The following is a 23,828-nucleotide window of genomic DNA, read 5'->3' as shown; positions in this document are numbered from 1 at the left end:
TAATAAAGGTACCAGTATTGGTAAAATACCACATTATATCTCCAGTTTTACTTTTTTTTTTTTTCATTTATTTGTCTTTGTTTACTTACACACACTTGCATGCACGCACACACACGCACATATATATATATATATATATATATATATATATATATATATATATATATATATGTACTATGGGGGATTATAGAAAAAAATAATCAATAAGAAGGGCAGATATGCCAAGGGCTTTTCCATTGCAATTTATTGGATCCTCGCCTCTTTAGCAACAAGAGACACAATAACAGAGTACAAAAACAAAGATTTATACTGTAGAAAAGTATGCTGCTTGTACTGAAATAAGTCCAAAGACGTTATAACAAAACATGTAGAGCGCATGTTTTAAAAGCTTTTTTATATGCGGGTTTTGTTTTACATGACAATATAGGAATACCAGATAGAGATCATGTACATTTTCTGTGTGGTTTGTAAAAAATAAAACTAAGTTCCAAAAGACAACCTTTTATATCCACTGCTGTGCACAATCAGAATGTGGAAGGCACTTTGCAACAGACCGAAAGAAGAAAGCCAAACGTTTAGGGCTAAAGAAAAACAACACCTTTTACACTTAAGTACCAACGTGAGTGAAGGAAATTCACTTTATCCTCAGATAACAACACAAGCCTTCAATGGCAGAGCGGACCACAAGAAAAGAACAAATAAAAAGCGCGGCGCGGCTAACGATGAGCCGGCACTTAGTTGATTGACACTCAGCCAAAGATGTCATGAAGATAACTTAACAAGCTTCTAGCACTACAGGACAACGGACAAAACCAAAACAATCTGTTTATGTACAGGTCCACCAGTAACAACCCTCATCGGTTGCTTCAATATTTATATATATATTTATAGAATGTGCATATGGATGGTATATACACTTGTTACAATTCACTATATAATCATAAATAATATAGAAACAGTCACTTTCTAATCAAAAGAGAGATGGAACATGCGCACGGAAAAAAAATTGTTCAAAAGGTGAAATGTTCGTCCTTTCCGTCTGAGCAGGAGCTTGTTCAAATTTGCCTGCAAGATTCTTCAGCAAGATTTCGTCAGACGATACAGGAGAAACATCTCGTTTCAGAGGAATGTTACATATGAAAACAGAAGACTGCTCACTTGTTTGTGATTGGTCCAGATCCCATACGCACGATCTCACATCTCCTAAAACATAACTTACCAGCATGGACAAATGAGAAATAAATCAAAAACATTTACGCGCACAAAAGAAACAACACTCAAAAGCAACGGCATAAATAAGTTAATAAAATAGAATCTACATTTCTTAAAATATATAACGATAATCTACCTGACCTTGGTCCTCGTTCAGTGAACACGCAAGGATGGAACACAAAAGATTTTGGGAACGTTGTTGAGGAACGTAAATTGCCAAGGGGCTCATGGCGTATTTCAGCATTTCACTTGGTCATGTTTGTGCATGTTGATGACCCTCAGTTCGAAGATACCATTGCATCCTTTGTCATTTCAGCCACTAAAAAAACCCAACAACAACAAAAAACTACAACATCAATCTTGATTTGTTTAAGCAAAAGAAGCTGGGATTTAAACGCAAACTAAAAAGTGCCTTGTAACTTTCGCTTCTGTCGGTGCTCTGCTTATTTATTTATTTTTTTTTGTAACTTAAGCAAAGGCGAACAGCAATGTTAGCTTGCATGGGGCAGATTCCAAATCCTGAATCTGCGATTGATTAAACAACCCCCCCGTTGGGAAACGCAGAGCGAAATAAATAGACGGCTAAGCGTCGCCCACCGCTCTGAAGGCCAAGACGGTTTCAGAGGAGTTAGCGGGCGAGTCGGGTGCATCCGTTGATTTGTCCAAAAACACGTGCAGCTAAGAAAGCGCAATCCAAACAACCCAAAGTCTCTCGAACAATACAAAGAGGAGATCGCCTTCACGTCAGTAAGATAATTACAACGCCACGTACGCACTTTCCATATTCTGAAAAAGTAGAAAAAGTAGGAATCATATGGCAGTCTGGCAAAAATATACACATTAAGCAAGAGAAGTAGTCTTGAGGCAAAGTTATCGTCAAACGCGGAGCGACGGGCGCCAGTGTCACTTCCCTCCGAAGTCCATCCCGCTCTGACCGGCGTCCGCGTCCACCAGCGAGGAGGCGAAGGCCGATTGGACTATCTGGAAGCCGAAAGACTCCAGCAGGGACATGCTCTGCTGGGGCGAGAAGGGGGCCAGCTCGCTCAAACCGGAGCCCGCGGGGGCCCTGGGGGTTTTGTGTACTCTGTGCTGGTGTTTCCTGAGGTAGGACTTTGTGCGGAAGGCCTGACCGCAGATGCCGCAGTTGAATTTCTTCTCAGGGTCCGTCTTGGCTTTGGGAGCCTCCGGAGAGCCCAGGGCCCCCGCCGGGGTTCCGTTGCAGGCCAGCGAGGGAAGCTCCAGCTCCGGCCTGTCCGATTTGGCTGGGGATTTCATTTCGTCGCAGTTGGAAAGTTCCCCAAATGAAGGATCCGATTCTTCCGACTCCAGGTGAGGACACTTTTCGCCGTTTTCCTGCCCGTCTGAAGTAGAGAGGAAGCGGCAATTATGACAAGTGGCTTCAAGAAAAGAAAACGCACGTTTCGAGCCCCAAAAAAATTTGTTACCTCAATGTTAATGGACATGAATTGATTTTAATGGAAAAAAATAAACCAAATAAACATCTATTTAAAGGTTTGTTCACTAGAGAATATTCTGACAAAAATAACAAATACTGATTTAAAAAAGTATTAACGTAAAATTTATTGCTTGTGCATAACTTGCTTAACCATTGTGGCATTATGTTACAAATTATGGAAATTCCTTCCAAAAAAAAACACTGGGTAGCTGAAATTTCCAGCAGATGATTAAAACATGTACAATTTCAAAATACAACGATTCTGACATTTCTATGCGATTGCAGCCGGACATGCGGGATTTTATGTACAAAAATAATGATTGTCCAAATTTTGGACCATGTAAAACCATTAATGTTACAACTGTTGAGCGGGGGTCACACTATGTCAGCAAAAAAAATAATTCTTTGTTAACTTGTGTTTCACAACAAGACAGTAGGTTGATAATACATTTTCTTTGGCAACAGTTGCATCGAACGAGCCACTAAAGTGCATGCCTAGGCTGGTCCATACAAATTGAAAAGGTGGGCCGCCCAATGCAACTGAACAGGGAAAGTCCTGACAAATGACTGTAATGCCACAGACTCAAACATATGCGGGTGCACACCTGGCGATTGAGCCTCACACATACACAGAATAACTCGCTGCAATAGAAAAGCTCAGACTCCAAGTGTTCCTAAAAGGAAAAAGTTTGAGTCATCACATACGGTAAGCAGATTCCCTGCAAGCCATTTTAGAGCACTTAGGCAATATCCGAATCCACAGGATGTGTTCAATGACTTTGTGATTTGTTTTCACAAAACCAGCCTTGTATTGCAGTGATTTGTTATGTGTTATTGATGAAAAGCAAATTTTTCACCAGAGATGTAATTTGGGAATTTTTTCAAATTGTAATTGAACGGTATGAAAATAAAGCATTAGAAGATAATGAATATGACAAAACTTTAAATGAGTTTTTCTCAAAACTAGGGATTTTAACTTGGAAACATTTCAAGTCCTGTGCCAGCCAATTGTTGAGCAACCTCAATGTATCATATATCATTTTAAAGGGAATTAATTGTACATCTCATTCATATAGACTCTCCTTTCAGAAAGCCGACAACAAGTTTGATTCGGACTTCTTCAATCCTTTATTTAACAACAGTAACAAAAAGCTGGTAGTTTGCACAATATTGTTTGTTGTACCCATATTTTATTGATTGTAATATTGTAAGGGGTTAAAGTTCGCCCACATCTACTGCATCATAAGCGTTTTATGAATGTCCTTTTTCGAAGATGGCTATTTTTGATTGTAATATTTTTCATCTATTGTATGTACATTTATTTTTAAACTGAAGTGCATGGGATCGGACTTGCCACAAGGTGTTTACATTTGTAACTCAGGGCTAATTGCTTTTCAACCGGACATAAGAAGTTGTACCTAGTATCATACAACTCTAGGACAATTATTATTCGGACATCATGGAATCAAATCATGGAAGATAAATTAATTTTTATTAACTGACTTCATTACGGTATAGAATTAAACTCAAAGAAGCTTTGATGGGAGAGAGATTTGGCGTTGGTGAGGCATGACTGATTTATTCTTTCAATGTTCTGTCACCTGACTGCATTTTTATTTAGAACATATGTTTGTTGATGCTTAGACTGCATTAACGGTATTACTTTTATTGATTTAATTTTGCTTTTCTTTGGGTGGGGCTTTTGATAAGCCCGTGGTGGGTTTCTACCTCACTTGTAATGTGTTTCTTGATTTTTATATTGCAATAATTGCTTAAAATGAGCGAAAACAAACAACAAAATGTTTGTCGCAGTTGGAGTTGAAAGGTATACTTGTCAGTGGCAGTGAGTGTGGATTTTTAAATGGACTACAAACAACATGGCATGGCTGGCAAAAAGAGAAGCAGATTGCCCAGGCCAACAGAGGAATATTACAAGACAACAAAGACAGTAAAGTGAGAGGCTGTGGGTAATTTTGCCGGCAAAATACTCTAATGCTTTGCTTTTCGTACTTATAAATAAAGTTAAACACAAAAAGTCTGTTTCTTAGCGAGAATAAAGTTCAGCTGCGCCCACCAAGCCATGATTGTAGTTTGGCGTCATGCACCCACCACCTGCTGGACTGTACTGACCTGCAGGAGGCCCGTGGATGGGGAAAGCGGGCACCCCGCCAGAGCGACACTCCCAGAAATACGGAGTTCCGCCTGGCTTCCCTACAAGCAGCTCAGGCTGCGGGCCCAAGGCTGGAGGGCCGGGCTGGGGGAGAACTTGATGTCCAGAAAGCCCATGAAAGCGAGAGCCCGCATCGGGCGAGGAGAGTACCAGCTGCCGACCGGTGTCTACAAAATCCACCCATCCGGGGAGAGGAAGAACAGACATAACACGCCAGTAGAAACCACAGAGACAGAATTACCATCTGAAGTGCTGAAAAACGAACACAAAAAAATAAAAAGAAAGAAAGAAAGAAATCTGAGCCAGTCCATAGCCCATTCCACAAAATGGGGATCATTAATCAACCATGAACCAGTCTGCAATAGACTTGCCATACCTGGGATGTCACAGTGACAGTATCAACCCATACTGAACATGCACGTGCCAGCAGCATGCTAGTGGACCTGCTCATTTAATGATGCAGCCGCAAACAATCATTCATAAGATGTCAATGAATAAAAAAAATACATAAATATATTTTCCGGAAGCGTGGCTAAGGGCAAGTTTTTTGATTCCTTCTTAGGTTTGCGCATCACTTCCATTCCCAAATGATAAAATCCACCTGCCTGAACCTCGCAATCAAAACAAACAAGCGCAAGCCCTCTGGCAATGCTTATTTAATTTGCTGATGTGTATTTAGCTCTCTGGATATTTTATGAATTATGATTTTTTTTTAAATAAACCAATGCTTATGATTCCCAATCACGAGCGGAATTTTCATCAGAGAAGAATCAGTTATTTATCAGTTACTTGGCACACAGGGCAACACAGCTACCTTACTTGCTAAATGCAAACCAATGAAAAAAAATGTAGCCTACTTATAAACAAGCGCATTATTTACTTTTTAAGCAAACCTTAATCAATTAGCAGTCAAAATGTCATTTTCGGTCATTTCAAACCATATTTATTTAATTTTTTTTGCCAATTGAACTTTTCAAAATGGGTCTCAATTAACACCTGTATAAGGAATCAGGCGGGAAACCCAACTGTCATGTTTTTGACTAAAAAGATAAAAATTAAAACTTAAAAAAAAATCTGATTAAACGGTTGATCAACAAATTACTAGATTCATCAATTTAGATAATTGTCAGTTGCAGTCCTACATTAAATACTATATGTGCTCACCAACTTTTTCATGTTTGTTTTTCCTCATTCAGCTTGATTGTCAAAGGGCTATGTTAACATTTTATTTTGACACATTTTGCCTCACCAGTCCCATTCTGAAGGCTATGCCATAGTCCAATGAAACCAGGGCTAAGGGAGACCACAACGTCACAAAACATGCACCACCGTGCCTTGTGGACAAGCAGGTAATGGGCCAACCAAGCAACAAATCATATGCAGCCATGGCCATGCTGGACACACAGAGACAGCCAAACTCTCCACATGGTTATTATTAATAAGCCATGTCCAAAACAAGGTGCAAAGAACTGCTGATTCTATCAACAGGAACTGATTGAGTACATACAGAAAAAAAGCTGCTCAATTTGGTCTTTGACCAATCAAAATAATGTAGCACAGATCAACACACACACACACAGTGGGTGACAAGGGTCGAGCAGCATTGGCTGATGTAGCGCCTGTGTTTTAAGCAAAACACGATGGTGTGGCAGCAAATTTGATTTAAAAATAAATAAATAAATAAATAAACAATACAGCCAGTTTGAAAGCCAGTGACATGGGTGTTTGGGGATTGGCCCGGCGACTGCTTGCCTTCCACTGAGCACTGACGTCCCATGTGGTAAGGGGCGCCGTTGTGCATCTGCAGTTCCCCGCTTGGCTCAGGGAAGGTGTGCAACGAAGCAGAAGGTGGCAGTGACGAGCCATGGTGTGTCTTTGTATGCACCTTAAGGTAGGAGGCAGTGGAGAAACCTGCGACCGGGAAGAGCACAGACAAGGTGGTCGTTTGCAAACCCGAGGCCTCGACTGAGCTCCAGAACATCTGGATTGGTTTGACCGCAATACCAATAGTGATTGGTATTTTATTTTTAGCCAATTTTGTTCAAAAATGCAAACTTTTCTTGGAAAACAGGTTTCACAGAATTTGCCGTTAGTGACATTTCAATGTCCAACTGCATATTTTCCTAATAGTCTCGACATGCCTTTCATTTAAATACAACCCTTAAGACAAGCATTTCAGTTACAACGTGGTAGTCTGAAAACTATGAGCTTGATGTAAAAGAAGCACATAAGATTGATACACATCAACAAAAACTGGCTTCGGTCATTTATTTTCTTTAACAGACTAACAGATGCAGTTGTAAGCATTTATCTTCTGCCGTATTCGAGACTAGTCCCTGGTGCTGGCAGCCAACTAGTTTCAACCATCAGAAAGAATGGTGCTGGTTTCATTTGTCAATCACCAAATCATTAGAAAATGCATTAAAATAAATCTCCATCCATCCTGTCCGTCACAAATTTGCTCAAAAGCAGGGTGTTCTCCAGTTTAGCCAGGCAAAAAGCTTTGCTAAAGCTCGCTACATTCATATCTATGTTATTCTTGTTGACTGTGGCTTAGTCGCAGCTGTGTGCTTTGCATTTATGTGGTAGGCTAAAAGTGAGATGTTTCTATGGTAAGCAAGCTCCTTCTTACTCTTCTAAGAATGCACATCACAACATCTTTAAGTGCTCTCAGGGCATTTTAAAAGTAAAATTTACCACCCATCAGATTGAGAGATCTCGCATTGTATTGCATTCTCACATTTTCCTTCCGCTCCTGAAACTTGCCCTTCCACTCAGAATAGCAGCCTATCAGGTTACGCCAAACACACAACCAGTCGGTTTCCACTCCAGGGTGTGCTTGACCTTTGTTTTCCAACACCCAACAACTCACGTGCAAACGCCCGATGCATAAAAATTGACCTAATCAGCACATAGAAAGCGTGAAGTTAGCTCCGCTCTGGGCAGAGGCGGACACTTTTTGCTCTGCTCCGCTCCTACCCCTTATCTTCCTGCTTTGCTAACTTTGCCCTGTACTGTCCGCTGTCTCAAACTATTATAGCCTCCTGAAATATTCACCTTCCTAAATCTTAACCATGGAGTTGTTCAGCTGGGCTCTGGACTCTACTGACACATTTTTCTCAATGAGAAGAGCAGGCAAGAGGAGCCTTCCTGCCCTTCTAGGACATTTTCAGCTGGATTACCCGCCGATGATGATGATGATGTGTCTATTAATCTCATCTGCACAGGACGCATGGACATCTACAATATAGGAATCTTGTTAACAGGTACCTTCCTTATCTGAGTCGGTGGGTCCGTGACTAATCGCATAATTTCCCAGGCGGGCATGGCCGAATTGGAAAAGAAGATGCTGGTCTTCCTGAAGGTTGGATAAGCGAGCAACACTCTGACTTTTGTGACAAGTGAGCTCAACCGCACCTGAATGCAGTTTTGAGCCCTCGTGCAAAACAGCTGTCATTGTGGAGAAGTTGCCGTCTCGCCCCGAAGATATTCATAATTTGGCTAATTGAAGCCCCATTTAGAGTCTCATGCTATGGACTGCTGATCTGCTGGGGGAAGCACTGAAACCTGGTGGCCCACAACGGGCCGGCGTCATGACCCCCCACACCCACCACTGCCTTCCCCCAGCTATCTGTTGGTTGTTTGAGTTGTGTGGTATTGTTTTTTTGTGTGTGTGTTTTTTTTGCGCATGTGCAGAGATTTCTTTCCAGCCTTATGCTGTGCTCTCTTTGGGACACGTCCCAAGAGTCGTTTTTTTTTCTCTCGTTTCTCAACCTTGGGTTTTTTTTTTCTCTTCAAAGATCTCGGAGAGCTACTCTTGTGGCTCATCCCGACTGGCATTGTTGTCCTGTATACCATGTTAGTCAATGTTTCTCAGACCAGTTAAGTCAATTCTGTTGCCCTGTATCTGTACAGGTGTGATGATAATGAAGTGCATATGGATCTTGATTTTCACAAGTCTTGCTGGGCTAACCTAAAACCTTAAATACAATAATAAAAAATTCTTAAGGACACAGTGTAGGAGATTTATATGCATTAAAGGATGAACTACGGTAATACCGAAATTTTGAAGGACACTCACAAAGGTGTGTCAAGAGACCATACTTTGCAAGCCTATACCAAGCCAAGCTAGAGAGCGAACGAGATAGAGATCAAGTGAGCAAGAGAGTGAGAGGGAAAGAGAGAATACAACTATCGTGCAATTCACCATTGGTTTCAGCGCACAATAGCGCAGAATCTACAAAACCTGGGCAAATATATGTCAAAAATGGTTAGTAACCCCGGGCTTCCGCGAACACAAACAAGGAAGCCGCAGCCAGAGGTGGGTGGTCCATCAGCACCCAAGATGAGCAAGGCACCATCGAATGGACAGTACGGAGTTCAGAGTGAAAACTTTCTAGTTTTTTTTTAAATGCAAACACAAATGCACTCTTACCAGTCCAGTAGAATGCAGAACGGTGACATCGATTACGGTAATCCAGGCACACCAGGGTTAACAACATGCAACAACACGGCACTGCAAGGCAGCGGGTGTCAGTGGACACAAGGACGCCACAACTGTGGCTCTTTTCAGGCAGTTTTCTCCAAGGAACTTTCAGATTGTATTGCGATGTCTTTGCTTCTTTTATTTTTGGGTTTGGTGGGTGGCGTCAAATGCGTAGAATAACTGTAGTCATCCTAACTTCCACTCATTTATTATGTTATTTAAATGTAGGATGCCAGAATTGAAATCTTGATTAAATTAAGATTGATTGCTCAGTCCTACATGCAACTAATTGAAACAAGCAGCTTACAGATGTGCATGAGAAAACTTACCTTTGTTGCAAATGCCGCAGTAGTTGTGTGTTCCTTCGCTATGTTTCTTCAGGTGGTCCGTCATGTAGGCTGCTCGAAGGAACTTGCCGCATACTTTGCAGGGAATTTTGTCCTCATGACATGCAAGGTGTGACCTGAGGCGATCTCTTGTAGCAAAAGAGGCATTACAAATCTGGAACAGACCAAACAAAAAATGTCAATTTAACAGCTCCAAAACTATCGAGTCATTCGAATCTACACTAGTTGATGTATTCTTAATATCACCTGGCACTTGTGGGGTCTCTCGGTTGTATGGACCTGTTTGATATGTCCGTTCAGGTGATCTGGTCTGGAGGATCAAAAAAATAAACGTTATTTTTGTGTTTCTTGGGCCACGATACGAGCATTATCTATCCTTCAAAAGTCAACAAAGCCAGCATTTGACCATTTTGTTAACGCAAAATTTGACACAGCAAGGTTTGACTAACAAATCTTGATCAATTTACACACTTGAATAAATGTAATCACCAACATTGCTGTGAGAGTAAGTAAATTTCATCCTTTGTATATTTTGTATCAGCCGATGAGACATTTCCAGACGGGTGCTCCACTTTATTTGCAGATTAGAATCAGGAGACACCAAGTGTGGTCATTGAACACAGTCGAAAGAGAAGGCACAGAAATACATGATCAGTATTAAGATCAGGGCAGTGTGAAGCATACAAATGGACAAACAAATGACCTTGTTCTGCTCGCTAAAGGGCTAATCTAAAGTTCAAGATCCCCACTTTGTTTTTCTGTGTTTACCATCCAAAGATTGAAACAAGAACAACAGAACGATACACATTAGTCCAATTCAGAAGGGTTGGTGGGGCGTATCCTTTAAATGGCAAAGGCACACAGTGTTTGATTAAACAAATTAGCAAATAAAATGAAGCATTTGTCCGTAACCTGTTGATTTAGCTGAGGGACGGGAAAATTATGGAGACCCAGTCGACTGCATTAGCAAAGGGACAATGTCACAAGTACAGTTTCAGTATTATTAAACTTTCTAGTAAAATACATTTTTACTATCAACAAATCTGACTTAATGCAATGTTATGACAAGGTCACAATATTTTTCTTTTCGAATTAAGAGCAAACTAATTGCAATAAGAAACAACTCATTACTAAAGTGTGACTTTTTTTTTTTGCAAAATGTTGTATGTCTTTATTTTGTTCCTGAAACCATTTTCCAGCAAAGGAGTCAGAAACAATACACATATTTCATGAAGATGCTGCCCTGATTAGTCATTTTGACAAGCTCTGCAACAGCTCTTCTGTGTTGGGTTTTGTTTGTTGTCATTCATGTGAATCTGCTGTATATTCTCAGGATTTTAGCCATGACATTCGCCAGGGGAGAAAAATCTGTACTTGATGGTTGTGCCTTCTTGTCAAGTGTTGACCAGCACTGATTTTGACATGTATAAAAATAGAAAATGATAATAGAAATGGCCAATAACTTTATGTAATCTTAAAATGCTAAAATTGGATTTATTGTTATTTCTTTTGGATATTGTTATGCTTTAGGAAATTTTATGAATCAAAAGTACTAGTGGTATCGGTGATATTTAAAGAGTTGAGTACAGTACTGTAATGGGTCTGAAAAAAGTAGTGTGAACATCCCTAGTTACCATCAATGTGAAATAAAGTTGTGTGGTATTGTGAGGTAGATTAAATTCCCAATGAGGCCCCAAGCGCCAAATGCATGGCCTGTCCCTGCACACATTTGTGTGAACGTTTACATGCAGGCCAAGAAACGAGCTGACATCAACGAAACTGGTGGAAGTCGAACTCACCTGGAAAAGCCTTTGCCACAACTTTGGCAAACGTAGGGTTTGCCCACGGAGCCGTCGTGGGAACGCACATGATAGGACATTCTGTCTTTGCGTTTGAAGCGCAGACCGCACACGTGACACGCGTACGGCTTCTCCCCGGAGTGGGACAATTTGTGTCGATTCAGGTGGTAGACGTCGCGGAACACCTTGCCGCAGATGTCACAGCCGACGTGCCGTCTGGTCCTCTCGCGCTTCCGGCCGTTGTCAAGCGTAAGCCCCCCGTGGAACTGCGCGTCGTCCTCCTGGCCCATCAGAGCCTGTAAGCCGGCCGGCGTCGAACGGCCTCCGACGTTGGCTCCGTGTTGAGCTTCGTGGTTCTTCAAGCGGGAGGCTTCCGTAAAGGCTTTGCCGCAAGCGCCGCATGGGAAAAGCACGATGTTTTTCTGCGCGGTGTGATTGAAGTGCAAGGGCTCCTCCGGGCCGCCGGTCTTCTTGGGTCGCCCCCTGCCCCTCTTGGAAACGGCGTCGTGGTGTAAAGTCGTCGTTTCGGGGGACACTGGCAGCCCGTCGGCGGGCTGCAGGACGGGCATGGATCCCTCGGCGGCGTCCTCCAGGAGCACGGCGGCTGCTGCTGCGGCTTCGCTCCCATCCACCTGATGTCCATTGTTAGCAAAGCCGACCAGCGCCGTCCCGTTCACCAAATCCTGCTGCTGGGCCATCGGGTAGCCCAGCTCAGCCGATCCGGTGGCCTGGAAAAGACTGGCGTTCGCTCCCCGGGAGGACGGGACGAGGATCTGCACGTTAGATTGTTTGATGACCTCCTGGCAGATCTCGATGATGGAGCGCATCAGCAGAAACTTGGCAGCTGTCATCAACTCCGGGAAGCACTCGAGCCGCACCACAATCCTCGACGTATACGCGAAGTCTAAGATGTCTTTGAAAACTTTGGGGCTGATGGTGTGCATCTCCAGCTCCCTGGCGTCGCCGTCCTCCGGTTGACGGCCAAACACCGATTCGAAGTACTCGCTGCACGCCGCCAGCACCGCTTTGTGCGCGGGGAAGCTCTCCTCGCCGACGCGCAGGATCACGTCGCAGAACCTGCCTCCATCTTTCCTCTGGACGTCGAGGTTGTGTAGCATCTCCGCACTGTGCTTGCTCACCTGGTAGGTGTACGAAGAAGTCCAAGACGGCTCCGCTAACTTCTCCATGCCGAATGCATCCAGCGGTCCGAGGAGAAAAAACGGACTGTGCAATTTTGCACTGGAGCCGCGGAGGACAGATAGCTACTAAATCCCCCCCGAACCAAGCGATCCTCCGCGTCGTTGTAGCATCTAACGTTTAAACGCTAGCATTAGCAGCGGGCTAAAGATGGCAGCCCCCCAGCTTCCTGTGCACTTTGACCCGAGTTTCTCGATGGGTGGGGGTCGCTTGTATTTATTTAGTTTTTAATCAAGCAGGCTCTATGACGCGCGCGTTTGTGTTTTTAGTCGCTAAAGCCAACGAGTAAGGAAAACGAGAAGCGCTCCGGGGGTCTCTTTAATCACAATGGGCAGATATTAATGCGCAGGTCTCCTCTTCCTGTTTGTGTGACAGACCCCTCCCCCCCAGCAAGCGTCGACCTCAAAGCCTTTTCAGCTCGACAATCAACATGCCGCCCTGAATGGCATAGTCGGGATTTTCGGCTTCAGGTGACGCGTTACGACGTCACGATTCAGCGGTCATCTGTCAAATCTATTGAAGCCAACGAATAAATAAAACACGTTCAGTAGCGAGACAATGCTTCAATTATTAAACTGTTTCATCCCATTTAAAAAAAAAAAAAAATGTTCACACTTTTCTGTGTGCCCCTAGGAAGTTTTAACACTGCATTCGGATTAATACAGGACTGCATTTGTTATATGTATAAAGCAAAATCCACCATTGCTGTCAATTGGGGGATCATAGGCGTCGCCTGTTTTCTGATTTTGGTCACGTGACACGTAAACTGAGCTGTGATTGTTCATTACCTATGCAACTGTGGTACCCTTTTTAAAAGGAAATCAAGTGGCTAAATGGCCACCCACAGTAATTCATTTGTTATTCGGAGCTAATCTCTGCACGGTTTGATGTTTGCTCAAAGAAGAAATGTCCAAAAACGACCACAACAGTACATTTGCTACTGAATACTATTGAGCTGGATGAAATAATTTTGTATTAATGCCAATTGCACCCCCAAAATGTGACACTATTTCACTTTGACATAGCTGGATTTGTCAAAAAGTCAAATAATTTGAGTCATGCATAAAATAGTTGAACACGTCAAAATTATTCAAACAATACCTCCACAGAAAAATCGGAGAAAAAGTAAGCAAGTATTCCAAAGTGTTAGTCACAATTTTTATTTATCAATTCTATCTGTGCTTTATAATTTAACAGCACAAAAAACTGAATCCTGACACCTCCAGAAATTGCGAGACTGCCTCCTCATGTGGCAGTTTGGATGGGAGAGAATACAGTTACAAAAGAAAAAAACAAATACACAGAAGGCACAACCAGCAGTCCCTTGGAGTAGTCTTGAAATGATCCTGCTCACCACATCTATGGGACTGAGCCACCGGCGAGGGAAGTAAACAGCAAACCTCCCCATTCATCATTTGCAGTAGCTCTCAGTGCAGTTCACAAGGACAACGAAAGTCTACAAGGAGTGCTACTAGCTCTTAGTGACAGTCTATCAGCATTTAAACTTCAGTTTCACCTCCCCTCGACCTAGAAAAAAAAAACATTGCTATTTACAGCGGGACTACGTTAAGTTCCCATCATCTGTACAGTCGTGAATATACATAACTTACTCCCAAATTTACTACTAGTCCAATACAAAAAAGGATAAAACAAAAAGTGAATGTGGGAGGAGGGGGAAAAAAAATCTGCAATAACACATCTCGGTTGCCCTGCTTACTTTTCTGTAAGAGCTTTAATTTCAAGGTTAGTCAAAAAAGACTGTCCAAGTGTTTGTTGTGGCTTCAACTTAAAGTTCACATTTAAATGTTATCGATCAGAGAGAGAGAACGCGGGAAACATAATTCACAGTCCACCTCAGCGTTAAGTTCCTTAGGGCCGGAACTCCAACTCATCTACACTTATGACCTTGGATGGCATGGAAGGGAGCTGCTGATCCAACACATCTGATCCAAACCACTTGGCCAGACCTGGAGGGGGACTTGTGTGTCGCTGGGAGCCATTTGTCCGATGTGATCCTTGACTCTGAGACTGTGGGCCTGGGATGCCCTGATGTACTGCAAGCGGAGGACAAAGTTAACTCTTAAGACTCAAAAGGAGCAAAATTACACAAAGTAACTTGTACAGTATCCCTTTATTGTTGGCCATTTAAGTTACAACCTTTTCACATAAACATTTTACTGAAAAAAAATAAAAAACAGCACCTAGAGCTGAGGTCAAATTTGCCAACACTTATTTCTGGGAATACCTAGGAAGGAATTATCGGTATTCAACTCCTGATAAAGTACATATAAGAGAGCCTCTTTCATTTCAAACGTATCGAAATGGCCACAACGTTCGATTTTAACTCACATTGCCTCTGCTGCTGAAGTTGCTGCTGCATCACCGCCAGCTGCATCTGAGTGCTGGCTCTGGGAGGTAGAAGCGGATGACCTCCTGCTGCACTAAGAGGGTACAGGGTCTGGCCAAGTATTGTAGGGGGTAAGCCTTGAAGCTGCGCTAGATCAACATGTGGTGGGTATATACCTGACAATGACAATATTCAGACTGGTTTAATTCATATTAAGCAATAAAGGTATGTTGTGGGCGAACCTTTACCTGCTTGGACCAGTGCCGGGGCAAGCTGCTGGGGCTCGATTCCCTGAGCTAGCATTCGTTGAACCACATTGGGGTGGAGCTGAGGAGGCGGACGTACCATTGGTACATGGGATAGCAGTGGGACCGGGTAGATGGAACGCGGGAAAGATGAGGGTGGTCCTGGCGGTGCCGTAGAAGGTGCATGGTGTCCAGTAGAAAGCGGCTTAAGTCGCTCCTGGTCTTTGCTTGACAAGGTCTGAGAGAACTTAACTGCACTAGACTGTGCACCATTTCCTTCAAATGCTTCAAGGTGTGAACTGGGGGCATTGTTCTCTGCAATTATAAGAGGAATGTCTAAATTTAGTCATCTTTAATTCAGGCTTTTAAGTCAAATCAAGGCTCTGTACCATCTTGAGAGTGCGCGGCAGCCTCCTCTTTGGTCTCTGGTCGACTTGATTGATCATCTTTGCTTTTCTCTTTTGTTGCATACATTTTACGGATAACTGATGTAGGTGTAAATGACGGAGACAACTGTTGCAAGAAGAAAAAAAAAAAAAAAAAAAAAAAAAAAAAAAAAAAAAAAAGACTTCTTTTGCTTCAACGAGACAACATTTTGGGGCCAGGGGGATGAATCTGACGCTTACCATACTTGTGACAGCATTGTTCGGTGAGTGTCTTCCGGCAGGTTGGGGGCCAGGGGAGCGGTTAACGCGCTGAGGACTGAAACAAGCACACAGCATTTAGTAAGCAGTTGGAGCTCACTTCACATCAAGTTGGCCCACTACGCTGTATTGTTAGTTCATAAGCTAATTGAGGAATATCACTCACCGGTTCCGAAAAGACTTGTCCTGTGGCAGTCGATTGTAGCCAGATGGGAACTGATGGTGGGCATGCAGTGCAAGATCCTGTTGAAATGCAAGTGCTTCGAGATCTGAATGATTCACTGGCATTGACAGTGTCCTCATCTGGGAAAAAGTAAAACAAGCCCAATGGATCACTAATCTATAATTTCTTTCAGTTCTCAAAAGAAAGACTTAGGGAGAATATGTTCAGCAACTTCACCCATTAAACAAATCGAACTCAATGTAACATAGGGAGAAAAAAAAAAAAAAAAAAAAAGTCTTGCTACCTGATGCTGAGCTGCAGATGCAGGGCTGATAGACCGGTGCATGTCGGCATAGTGTGCAGGCATCATAGTCTGAGCACCAACAGGAAAGCCTTGAGATAACATGAGAGGGGAAGGATTACCCACAACACTTGTTATGAGTATACCTCTTAAGGAGCTGCTGAAGCCATTAACTGTACTTTCTGATAAATGTACGGTACATAATAGGAAAGAGGAAACATGCACATATATACACACACAGATATATACATATTAAAATATTGCCATTAGAGCAAAGCTTGAGGCTTGCGTAATGACCAATCACCGTTCACCTGTTGGTTATATGATGCTCACAAGCTGAGCTGTGTCATTATTAGTTACTTGAGCCTTCTGCACACGTGATTTCATTTTCAGTTGAGAGCAAGTGGCAAAAGTTGTTTTTAAATAAATGTACATTAAAATAATTTAGACAAAATTTACTGCGGAAAACGGCTTTAGTGGACTATACCTGTAACAACCAGGATGTTAGAACCTTTATTTATCATTACCTGCTGGATGCTGCAAGCGGCTGTTGAAGTAATCTGGTGAGGGTGACCTTTGAGGGAAGAGAGGTGGTGAGGGACCTTTGTGCAAGAGGCTATGTAGGGAGCTGGGAGGAGCCGAGATCTCAGAGTTGCCCAAAAGGTTGCCAAGTAGCACTGGGGAGCGACTACGAGCAGGTCCACCTAAGAGCTCCTGTTGCAGAATAAATTGACAGATTTGAAGAAGAAAAAATATTCCCTTGTGGGCTAGATTTTTATCAGCATAGAAACATTACAGTTAAGTTTTCAGATAATCGAATGCTGGCTACATGTATGGCCACTCTCTGCCATCTCAAATACCTGGAATATGTTCTTCGGTTGCTGAGGTGGCATCGGAACTTCAGTTAATGCCACCACAGACTGGTCTGAAGATTGCTGAATTTACACACAAGGAGAATGAATTTGTGAATGCACAACAGAAGCCTCGTTTCCTCATAAAAGCCAATGCCAATGAGCATCATGCAATGTGAAGCTTGAGGTAGAGGTTTTTGGAGTTTGACAAATATTAGCATAAATAAGGGTTTTGTCATATGTCTGAAAAGCATTAATTACTTAGCAATTTCCTCAATTGTGCGCTCACTTTTTTGTAGTATCAACATCAGCTCAAGCTTCACTTACATAAAGCAGAAGGGCTATGTTCACAGTTCACGCCATAAATAGTTGGAAGAAAATTTATGCCCATCACTTGTCAAGCTCTTTCCACACAATGTTCAGCCATCCCTCTAAAAGTGAACCATTCATTAGGTTGCTACTTGGTAGCTTAATACAAACATTTGAGATATACTTACATTGTTTGAGTTGGTTTTAGGATGAGTTGGCAGAGTTCCACTTGCCTTCATGCTGCTGACTAGTTTATTAAAGGCTGACATGTCTGTATCGCGCGAACGTGGCCGAGCACTGGGACCGCCCGTTAAAGCCTCTTCTAAGTGCTCAGCCATGAAGGGTGTCCCGTTTCCGCTTCGTGGAGGCGCTACCTTTTGCACTTGTGGGTCTGAGGCCAGTTTCATGCCCTTCATTCCTCCCTCCACCTCTTCCAGGGACAGTACCGCTCCAGAGTGAGCTAGGGTTGGGATAATGCAAGTCAAAACTTTTCCAATATACAATACAGGCAACTGAAATCATTGGAAAGATTTGCTACAAAAAAAAAACCCTCAAGACTTTGGTACCTTGACAAAGTTAGGCTAGGTGGTATGACTACATTATCAAACACTTGAAGTGAAAAGAAATTCACTTAACTTATTGACTGCCAAACCAATTAAAAATGACTTCTATAGTCACCAATGGTAGTGAAAGACTTAAGTATACAGGGTATTATTAATATTATTTAATATGGTACAAGTGTTTGTGCTCCTCACTGTTTTCCCGTAGGCGAGCCTTGTTAAGGGAAAGGGTGGAGAGAAGAGGCTTCAGGTCGACTTTGGCCTTGTGCAACAACTCTAGGATGTCAACCTTCTCCTTGGAATCTGATGACTGAATGGGTGTAAAGAATTGGGCAGCACCTTGACCAGAGGATGTGCCAAGGACTTCAAGCCCTTCGGAGAAGGAAAAAAGAATGAATATATATATCATAAACCTGACTTCAGCATATGCTGGGGGAAAATAAAAACACACAAGACAAGAAGATTTAACCTGCTAGTTTTTCCAGTTCTTCATGCGGAGTGGACCTCAAACTGCTGGAGTGGCTGCCTGAAGGACTCAAGTTGCTGGAGAACCACTGACTGAAGCGGCTTGCTGTTACAGGCCCTTCCCCTAAAACATCCTCTATCATCTAAAAAGACAAAACAGAGACTGTGACGGCGGCAAACCGCAAGACACAAACAGACACAACGGATATGAGGGCTAAAGTGGCACTTACATTTAGGCCGCTTTCCATCGTCATTTGATTCATTTAGCACAAAATGTGCCTGAAGACATTTATCCAATACATAAAAAACAACTCAAAAACACCCCTCAAACTTCCCCCACTTTGGCTGAACACTAAGAACTACAGTATTTGGTCAGCTTGCAAATGAGATGTAGCTGTCATGATGGGCATAAATTTGGAAAAGAGAATGTATTTTTGAATCTCATGCAACAATCTTTAGTAAAACAAGACAGCAACATTCAGTGTTGAAGCAACCACCACCTCAGATTAAGTCACAGCAGTTAAAGGTATTTACGAGAGATGTTTAGTGTCACATACTATTTATAATGGATAGACACTTTGAGCCCATAGAGGAAAAAAAGTGTAATTGAGGTGATATGAAAACATCAAGCTTTGATTTGAATACAACAATAGTATTATGGCAAGAAAGTGACACCCCAATTGTGATATCCACACCACTTGCCATCAAAACACCTCTGTGCATCCCAGTACTTACAGACGCCAAGCCTGGCATGGTCTTCTCCAGATTGAAAAATTCATTGAAGTCAAAATCTCCAGTGGACTGCTCGGGCAACACGTCGGGGTGAGGAACCTCCTGATCAGCTGAAGCCCGCAAAGTCGCATTTTGCTCCTCTGGCTGCCCATTACATTCTACGGATTTGAATAAACATGCAAAATTCTAATCATAACTATCAACTGTCAGCTAGTGAGTATTGAAAGACATGTTTTCTACCTTCTTTCACAGACTCTGTCCTCTTCCTTGAGCGTCTGGACTTGCGCCGATCATCTTCCAATATTTTATCGTCAAATCCAATGAGCTCAATCGTCTCAGACTGGCTTGTGGGACCTCCGGAGAACCATTCTGGCTCCTCTTCTGCATAAGAGTCATTTCTTCTCCGTTCACTAAACACACGCTTATCTCCAAAATCTCTCTGGAAAAAAAAAAAAAAAAAGGCCAAGGATCAACACATGAGCAAATACACTTGATGAGACAACCAAGGTTATTTTTCTGTGTACTAGAAAGGGCAAATTATTTGTTGTCTACATTGCAATTTATCATCAATGCATTTAACATATTAATTCCCAAAGACATTCAATTCCAGCTGCTACTGTGTGTATTATATTCTTTTGAATGTACATTTTATTCAAAATTGTTTCAAGTGTTTGGCTAAAAGTGTTTAAAAAAAGGCTGATACTTCTCAATCAAATATTCATTCCTTCAGTAATTGCTTAGTTTAACAAAGTAATCGATTACTTCAGTCCCTGAAATTGTTTAAGTAGTTGATTACTTTAGTACATAAAAATAACTACTTTTTTTTTAACTTTCCTTTAGCAAAACACTTGGAAAAACGTCTGCACTCAAAAAATAAATAAATAAAAAACACCCTACAGGTAAATGAGCTTGATTTTGAACAAACACTCAGAACCAACCCTGAATCTTTTGTCTTTAAAGTCTCTGACATCCCGCTCCCTTTCCTTCTCTAGGCGGGCTTCTCTTTCAAAGGCTCGGGCGGCAATGATACGACCGCTTCCGATTCGTCGCGTCCCTCCTAAGCGGAGAGTCTCATTCTCCTTATTTTCAAGTGGGCTGATTGGTCGGGAGGAGTGGGGTGCAGGTGCAGCATTGCCTTGGCATCCACCTCCAAAGCTGCGACGCTGCGGGCTCAGTATTACATCCAAATCGTCCTCCTTTAACCTCTCGCGAGGATCTGAAGAAAATTTAACACAATTACTTTATTCCAAATAGATTGTAAATTGCACACAACACAGCGTACAAAATTGACAAGCCTAACCAATTTCATTAACAGGAAAAAGGGAGTTAGGAGTTAGCATGTTTGATTGAAGTGTCCGCAAGAGAGTTGGGAGAGTGCGAGAGTAGCGTGAGAAAAAAAAAAAAAAAAAAAAGAAGATTTGACGACGCGCTGTTTTAGCATGACATTCACTGCTTCACAGTGAATGAGACTCGTGTAGAGTCGCCTTCGGAGACCCAAGAAGCCCATTTCAGGCGTATGCAATGAAGTGTTATCCAAGCAAAACTTCCACAAACGGAGCTTGGTTGGTTTCCAGAAGGTTAGACACCCCCCCCCCCCCCCCCCCCCAAACTCAACCAGTTGATGATCCCCGTGCATGCGTAGTTTGACTTCCCAAGGAATAAGTGATGCTGTACAGAGCATCACGGTGGACTGCAGACGCTCGCAGTGGGTGTGGGTGTGCAGATGCAGAGTACAGCAGAGTGCAGAAACACTCAGCGAAATTGCAGCGTAATTCTACACGTCAAATCAAGCACTGTCATCCTACCACCAGGAGGCAATGTTTTACAAATGTTTACATGTCATAAGCGTCTTGCTTTTTCTCACCTTAATATATTATTTACCAGAGTGAAATGGCGTGGAGTTTCTCACTTGATTTTGGTTTTCACCAACTCTTCATGACTGTTAAAGTTACTTTTACTTCTACGATTTGACCATCTGTCCTGAGAATATACTGAGGCCCCGGTAAAGTACCTGGGATTCTTCTTTTCAGTGGAACTCGATCCTCCAAATGTTCCTTCTTAAAACCTTCCATTGGAGAATTACGCCCTGAGGTGGGATACTGTGAGGCGTGCCACTTCTCAGGGTCCCAGATGCCGTCACTGTATTTAAGACATGTTAAATTAGATTTTGTAATCCTTGACTGAGACTTACAGTACATATATTTAAATATATAATTATATAAATACACACACACACACACACACACACACACACACACGCCCATGATAACGGAGTTTACACTTGAAATTCAATTTTATTGCAAAAGAATTTTGAGGGTGTTGACTAATGTCAACATTTTCAGTCATTCTTTAAGTGACATGATGTATGAAAACTGCACGTGAATGTAGCGCAATTTATGGCGAACAAATAAGATAATCAAGAAGCAATAGGGAATCACCCTCTTGCTATGTGGCGAGAAAAAAATGCAGGAACAACAGTAGGAACAAGCTCTATGCAATAGTTTTTCCTTGCCTTACATAAAGCTAAGTATGTGCATCCCATGTCTTCCTATTCAGAGATATTTGTTTACTGACGTGGCTTGGGCTTGGACTGATTATGGGGGCTGTGTATCATCCTACGATAATGACGATGTGAAGGAGATTGTTCATATTGTCACTACAGTTGACAGAGAATATACCGCTGAGACAGACAGACAGACATACATATATACGTGTGTATATATATATAACTGTTGTAGGGTAGCTGATGTAGGCAATCCATTCATACCTGTCATATTTCACTGAAAGACATTCTGGCCTTTCATTGGAGATTGGTAGCTCCCTAATTACAAGAAGCTCCTCCTAAATATTCACAAACACAAATTAAACAAGATCCACATACGAGCACATTAACCAAAATGAAAAAATATGTTCCTCTCCATTACCTTGGTATATCTATGTGGACTTGTGGCTGCTGGTTCTTTCTTAACTTGGTCCACAACAGCATCACCTTTGTTGTTCTCCTCAACACAAGCGTCACCGTCCATGGCAGAAACACAGCTTTGTGTAAATACTCCGCTGGGTTAAAAAATAAATAAATAAATAAAATTATGGATATTTGGGAAATAGTGAATCTGCAGCTCTATTGAAACAAATTGACAAAATAATGGGGGGTCATTGTATTGCACCTTATTACTGAAATGTCAAAGGTCAGTCAGAGTCCAACATTAAAAAACAAAACAAAAAAATGATGTTTGCAAAAATACTAGACCTAGTGCATTGGTTCAGAGCCACAAATCAAGTCAGAAATCTTGATGTGTTGACCGACTGAATCACAAAATCCACTTGAAAGCTCTGACCAAAAGTACTCATTAACACCTGAAGAACATTTATAGAATCAAAGATCTTAAGTCCAAAGAAGGGACAAAAAGGCTACTTTACACACTACTTCCACATAAATTAGATAGGTATTTGCAGCTGCTGCTGGGGGAAAAAAAAAAAAAAATCAAACACACAATGGAACAGCCATAAATTACTACAGAATGCTGCTGAGAAGTTTGTGGTACCAAGAAACTGGACCACGTCAGGTCTGCATATTGTAACACATTTTTGATTTAAGAATTAATGCGTCATTTTATCATGGGATTTAAACTTACTTCTGTTTAACGAAGTCGCCTTTCCTATCCCAGCACTATGGAGTGATCCTTTACAATGTAGGGTGTCATACGAACTTGCCTTAAAGCAGTAAACTTGATGGTTTGATGATCAACATCGGATGCAAAAATAATGACGTGAAAACGGTAGAAAAAGACCAGACGATCGTAAAAGAAAGCCTGTCCTATCGTATGAGCCGCTGAAATCCATCGAACGACACTATCCAATTAACGAGTTAATTGATTACACCCGAGAGATTTATCAGCGGGAGCAAACAATCGCAATTTTGCAAATTGATAAAACCGCTCCGTAACCTGCATTGGTAGTTAATAAAACTTCAAATAAATATAACACACATTAATGCGGCTCATTTTTTTCCCAGAGCCCGGTAGTCTTTTCTGTAACATAACTTGTTATATAAAAAGATGCAGAATATAAAAAACAGCTGCCCGATATGTTCCAAATTCACAGAAAAATAACTTACCCGGTATGACGGCTGAATTTGAAAGTGGCTGACCTGAAGTTCACGTACGTCAGCTAGAGCTAGTTAGCTATTCTAGCCAGTTCGGCTAACTAGCCAGCTAAGTAGCTGGGGAATGGGGTAATGCCCACCCAACCAAATTTACCACTCGCCAACCGGATACAGTGAATTTAGAAAACGGGCTGTACTAGGGTCACATGAAATACTACACGGTTGGAATATTCTCCTACAGTAATCTGAAATACTTGTCTACACGTTCTTTCTTTCCTGAGTCGTAGTAGCAAATTTTCTCTGAACGCCGCTTTAAGAAGGTCCTCGGAAACCTGACGCAGTGCCCCGCGCGCCTATGTAGAATTTGAAATAGTCCGATACGTTTAATATCTATGAAGGAGTAAAATGTTACTCCAGAAATAATTTGACTACAATTAAA

General features: G+C 42.0%; 2 protein-coding genes across 5 annotated transcripts; both read right to left on the bottom strand.

Annotated features, from left to right (window-relative positions):
• Positions 1-284: 284 nt before the first annotated feature.
• Positions 285-13,022, bottom strand: patz1 (POZ/BTB and AT hook containing zinc finger 1). 2 transcript variants are annotated; one of them, XM_088424302.1, is made up of 6 exons: positions 11,471-13,022; positions 9,918-9,981; positions 9,654-9,825; positions 6,591-6,749; positions 4,799-5,005; positions 285-2,573 (listed from the first exon to the last, which is right to left on the bottom strand). In XM_088424302.1, exons 1-6 carry the CDS (start codon positions 12,655-12,657, stop codon positions 2,116-2,118), a joined length of 2,247 nt encoding a protein of 748 aa, XP_088280428.1. In that variant the 5' UTR covers positions 12,658-13,022; the 3' UTR covers positions 285-2,115. The 2 variants fall into 2 exon arrangements, with proteins under 2 accessions (XP_088280428.1, XP_088280429.1); XM_088424303.1 differs by lacking the exons at positions 4,799-5,005; positions 6,591-6,749.
• A 789-nt stretch (positions 13,023-13,811) lies between these two features.
• On the bottom strand, positions 13,812-23,706 carry eif4enif1 (eukaryotic translation initiation factor 4E nuclear import factor 1). Of its 3 annotated transcripts, XM_088424460.1 has the most exons (20): positions 23,402-23,706; positions 22,209-22,341; positions 22,052-22,125; positions 21,296-21,423; positions 20,223-20,500; positions 19,525-19,723; positions 19,288-19,442; positions 18,557-18,695; positions 18,283-18,459; positions 17,716-17,987; positions 17,228-17,302; positions 16,895-17,081; positions 16,371-16,459; positions 16,070-16,206; positions 15,886-15,961; positions 15,649-15,772; positions 15,263-15,574; positions 15,017-15,190; positions 14,521-14,721; positions 13,812-14,194 (listed from the first exon to the last, which is right to left on the bottom strand). In XM_088424460.1, the coding sequence occupies exons 2-19, from the start codon at positions 22,308-22,310 to the stop codon at positions 14,537-14,539; spliced, it is 2,883 nt and encodes a 960-aa protein (XP_088280586.1). In that variant the 5' UTR covers positions 22,311-22,341; positions 23,402-23,706; the 3' UTR covers positions 13,812-14,194; positions 14,521-14,536. The 3 variants fall into 3 exon arrangements, with proteins under 3 accessions (XP_088280586.1, XP_088280584.1, XP_088280585.1); XM_088424458.1 differs by having other exon boundaries at positions 13,812-14,721; XM_088424459.1 differs by lacking the exon at positions 23,402-23,706 and adding an exon at positions 22,920-23,086 and having other exon boundaries at positions 13,812-14,721.
• Positions 23,707-23,828: the final 122 nt, after the last annotated feature.

The sequence above is a fragment of the Hippichthys cyanospilos genome, chromosome 9, assembly GCF_059441005.1.
Source record: "Hippichthys cyanospilos isolate Australia breed blue-spotted pipefish chromosome 9, RoL_Hcya_1.0, whole genome shotgun sequence".
Classification (NCBI taxonomy): Eukaryota; Metazoa; Chordata; class Actinopteri; order Syngnathiformes; family Syngnathidae; genus Hippichthys; species Hippichthys cyanospilos.
This window is presented reverse-complemented; position numbering and strand designations above follow the sequence as displayed.

Excerpts from the sequence above, each read along its gene's own strand:
- eif4enif1 (XM_088424458.1), bottom strand. The coding sequence starts at position 22,310 with ATGGACGGTGACGCTTGTGTTGAGGAGAACAACAAAGGTGATGCTGTT. Across the intron at positions 19,724-20,222 it reads TTAAAGACAAAAGATTCAGG|AGAGATTTTGGAGATAAGCG; the intron begins GTTGGTTCTGAG and ends TTTTTTTTCCAG. Across the intron at positions 18,696-19,287 it reads CCATGCCAGGCTTGGCGTCT|ATGATAGAGGATGTTTTAGG; the intron begins GTAAGTACTGGG and ends TTGTCTTTTTAG.
- patz1 (XM_088424302.1), bottom strand. The coding sequence starts at position 12,657 with ATGGAGAAGTTAGCGGAGCCGTCTTGGACTTCTTCGTACACCTACCAG. Across the intron at positions 9,826-9,917 it reads AGAGACCCCACAAGTGCCAG|ATTTGTAATGCCTCTTTTGC; the intron begins GTGATATTAAGA and ends GGTCTGTTCCAG. Across the intron at positions 6,750-9,653 it reads CTGCGGCATTTGCAACAAAG|GTTTCTCCACTGCCTCCTAC; the intron begins GTAAGTTTTCTC and ends TCCCGGTCGCAG.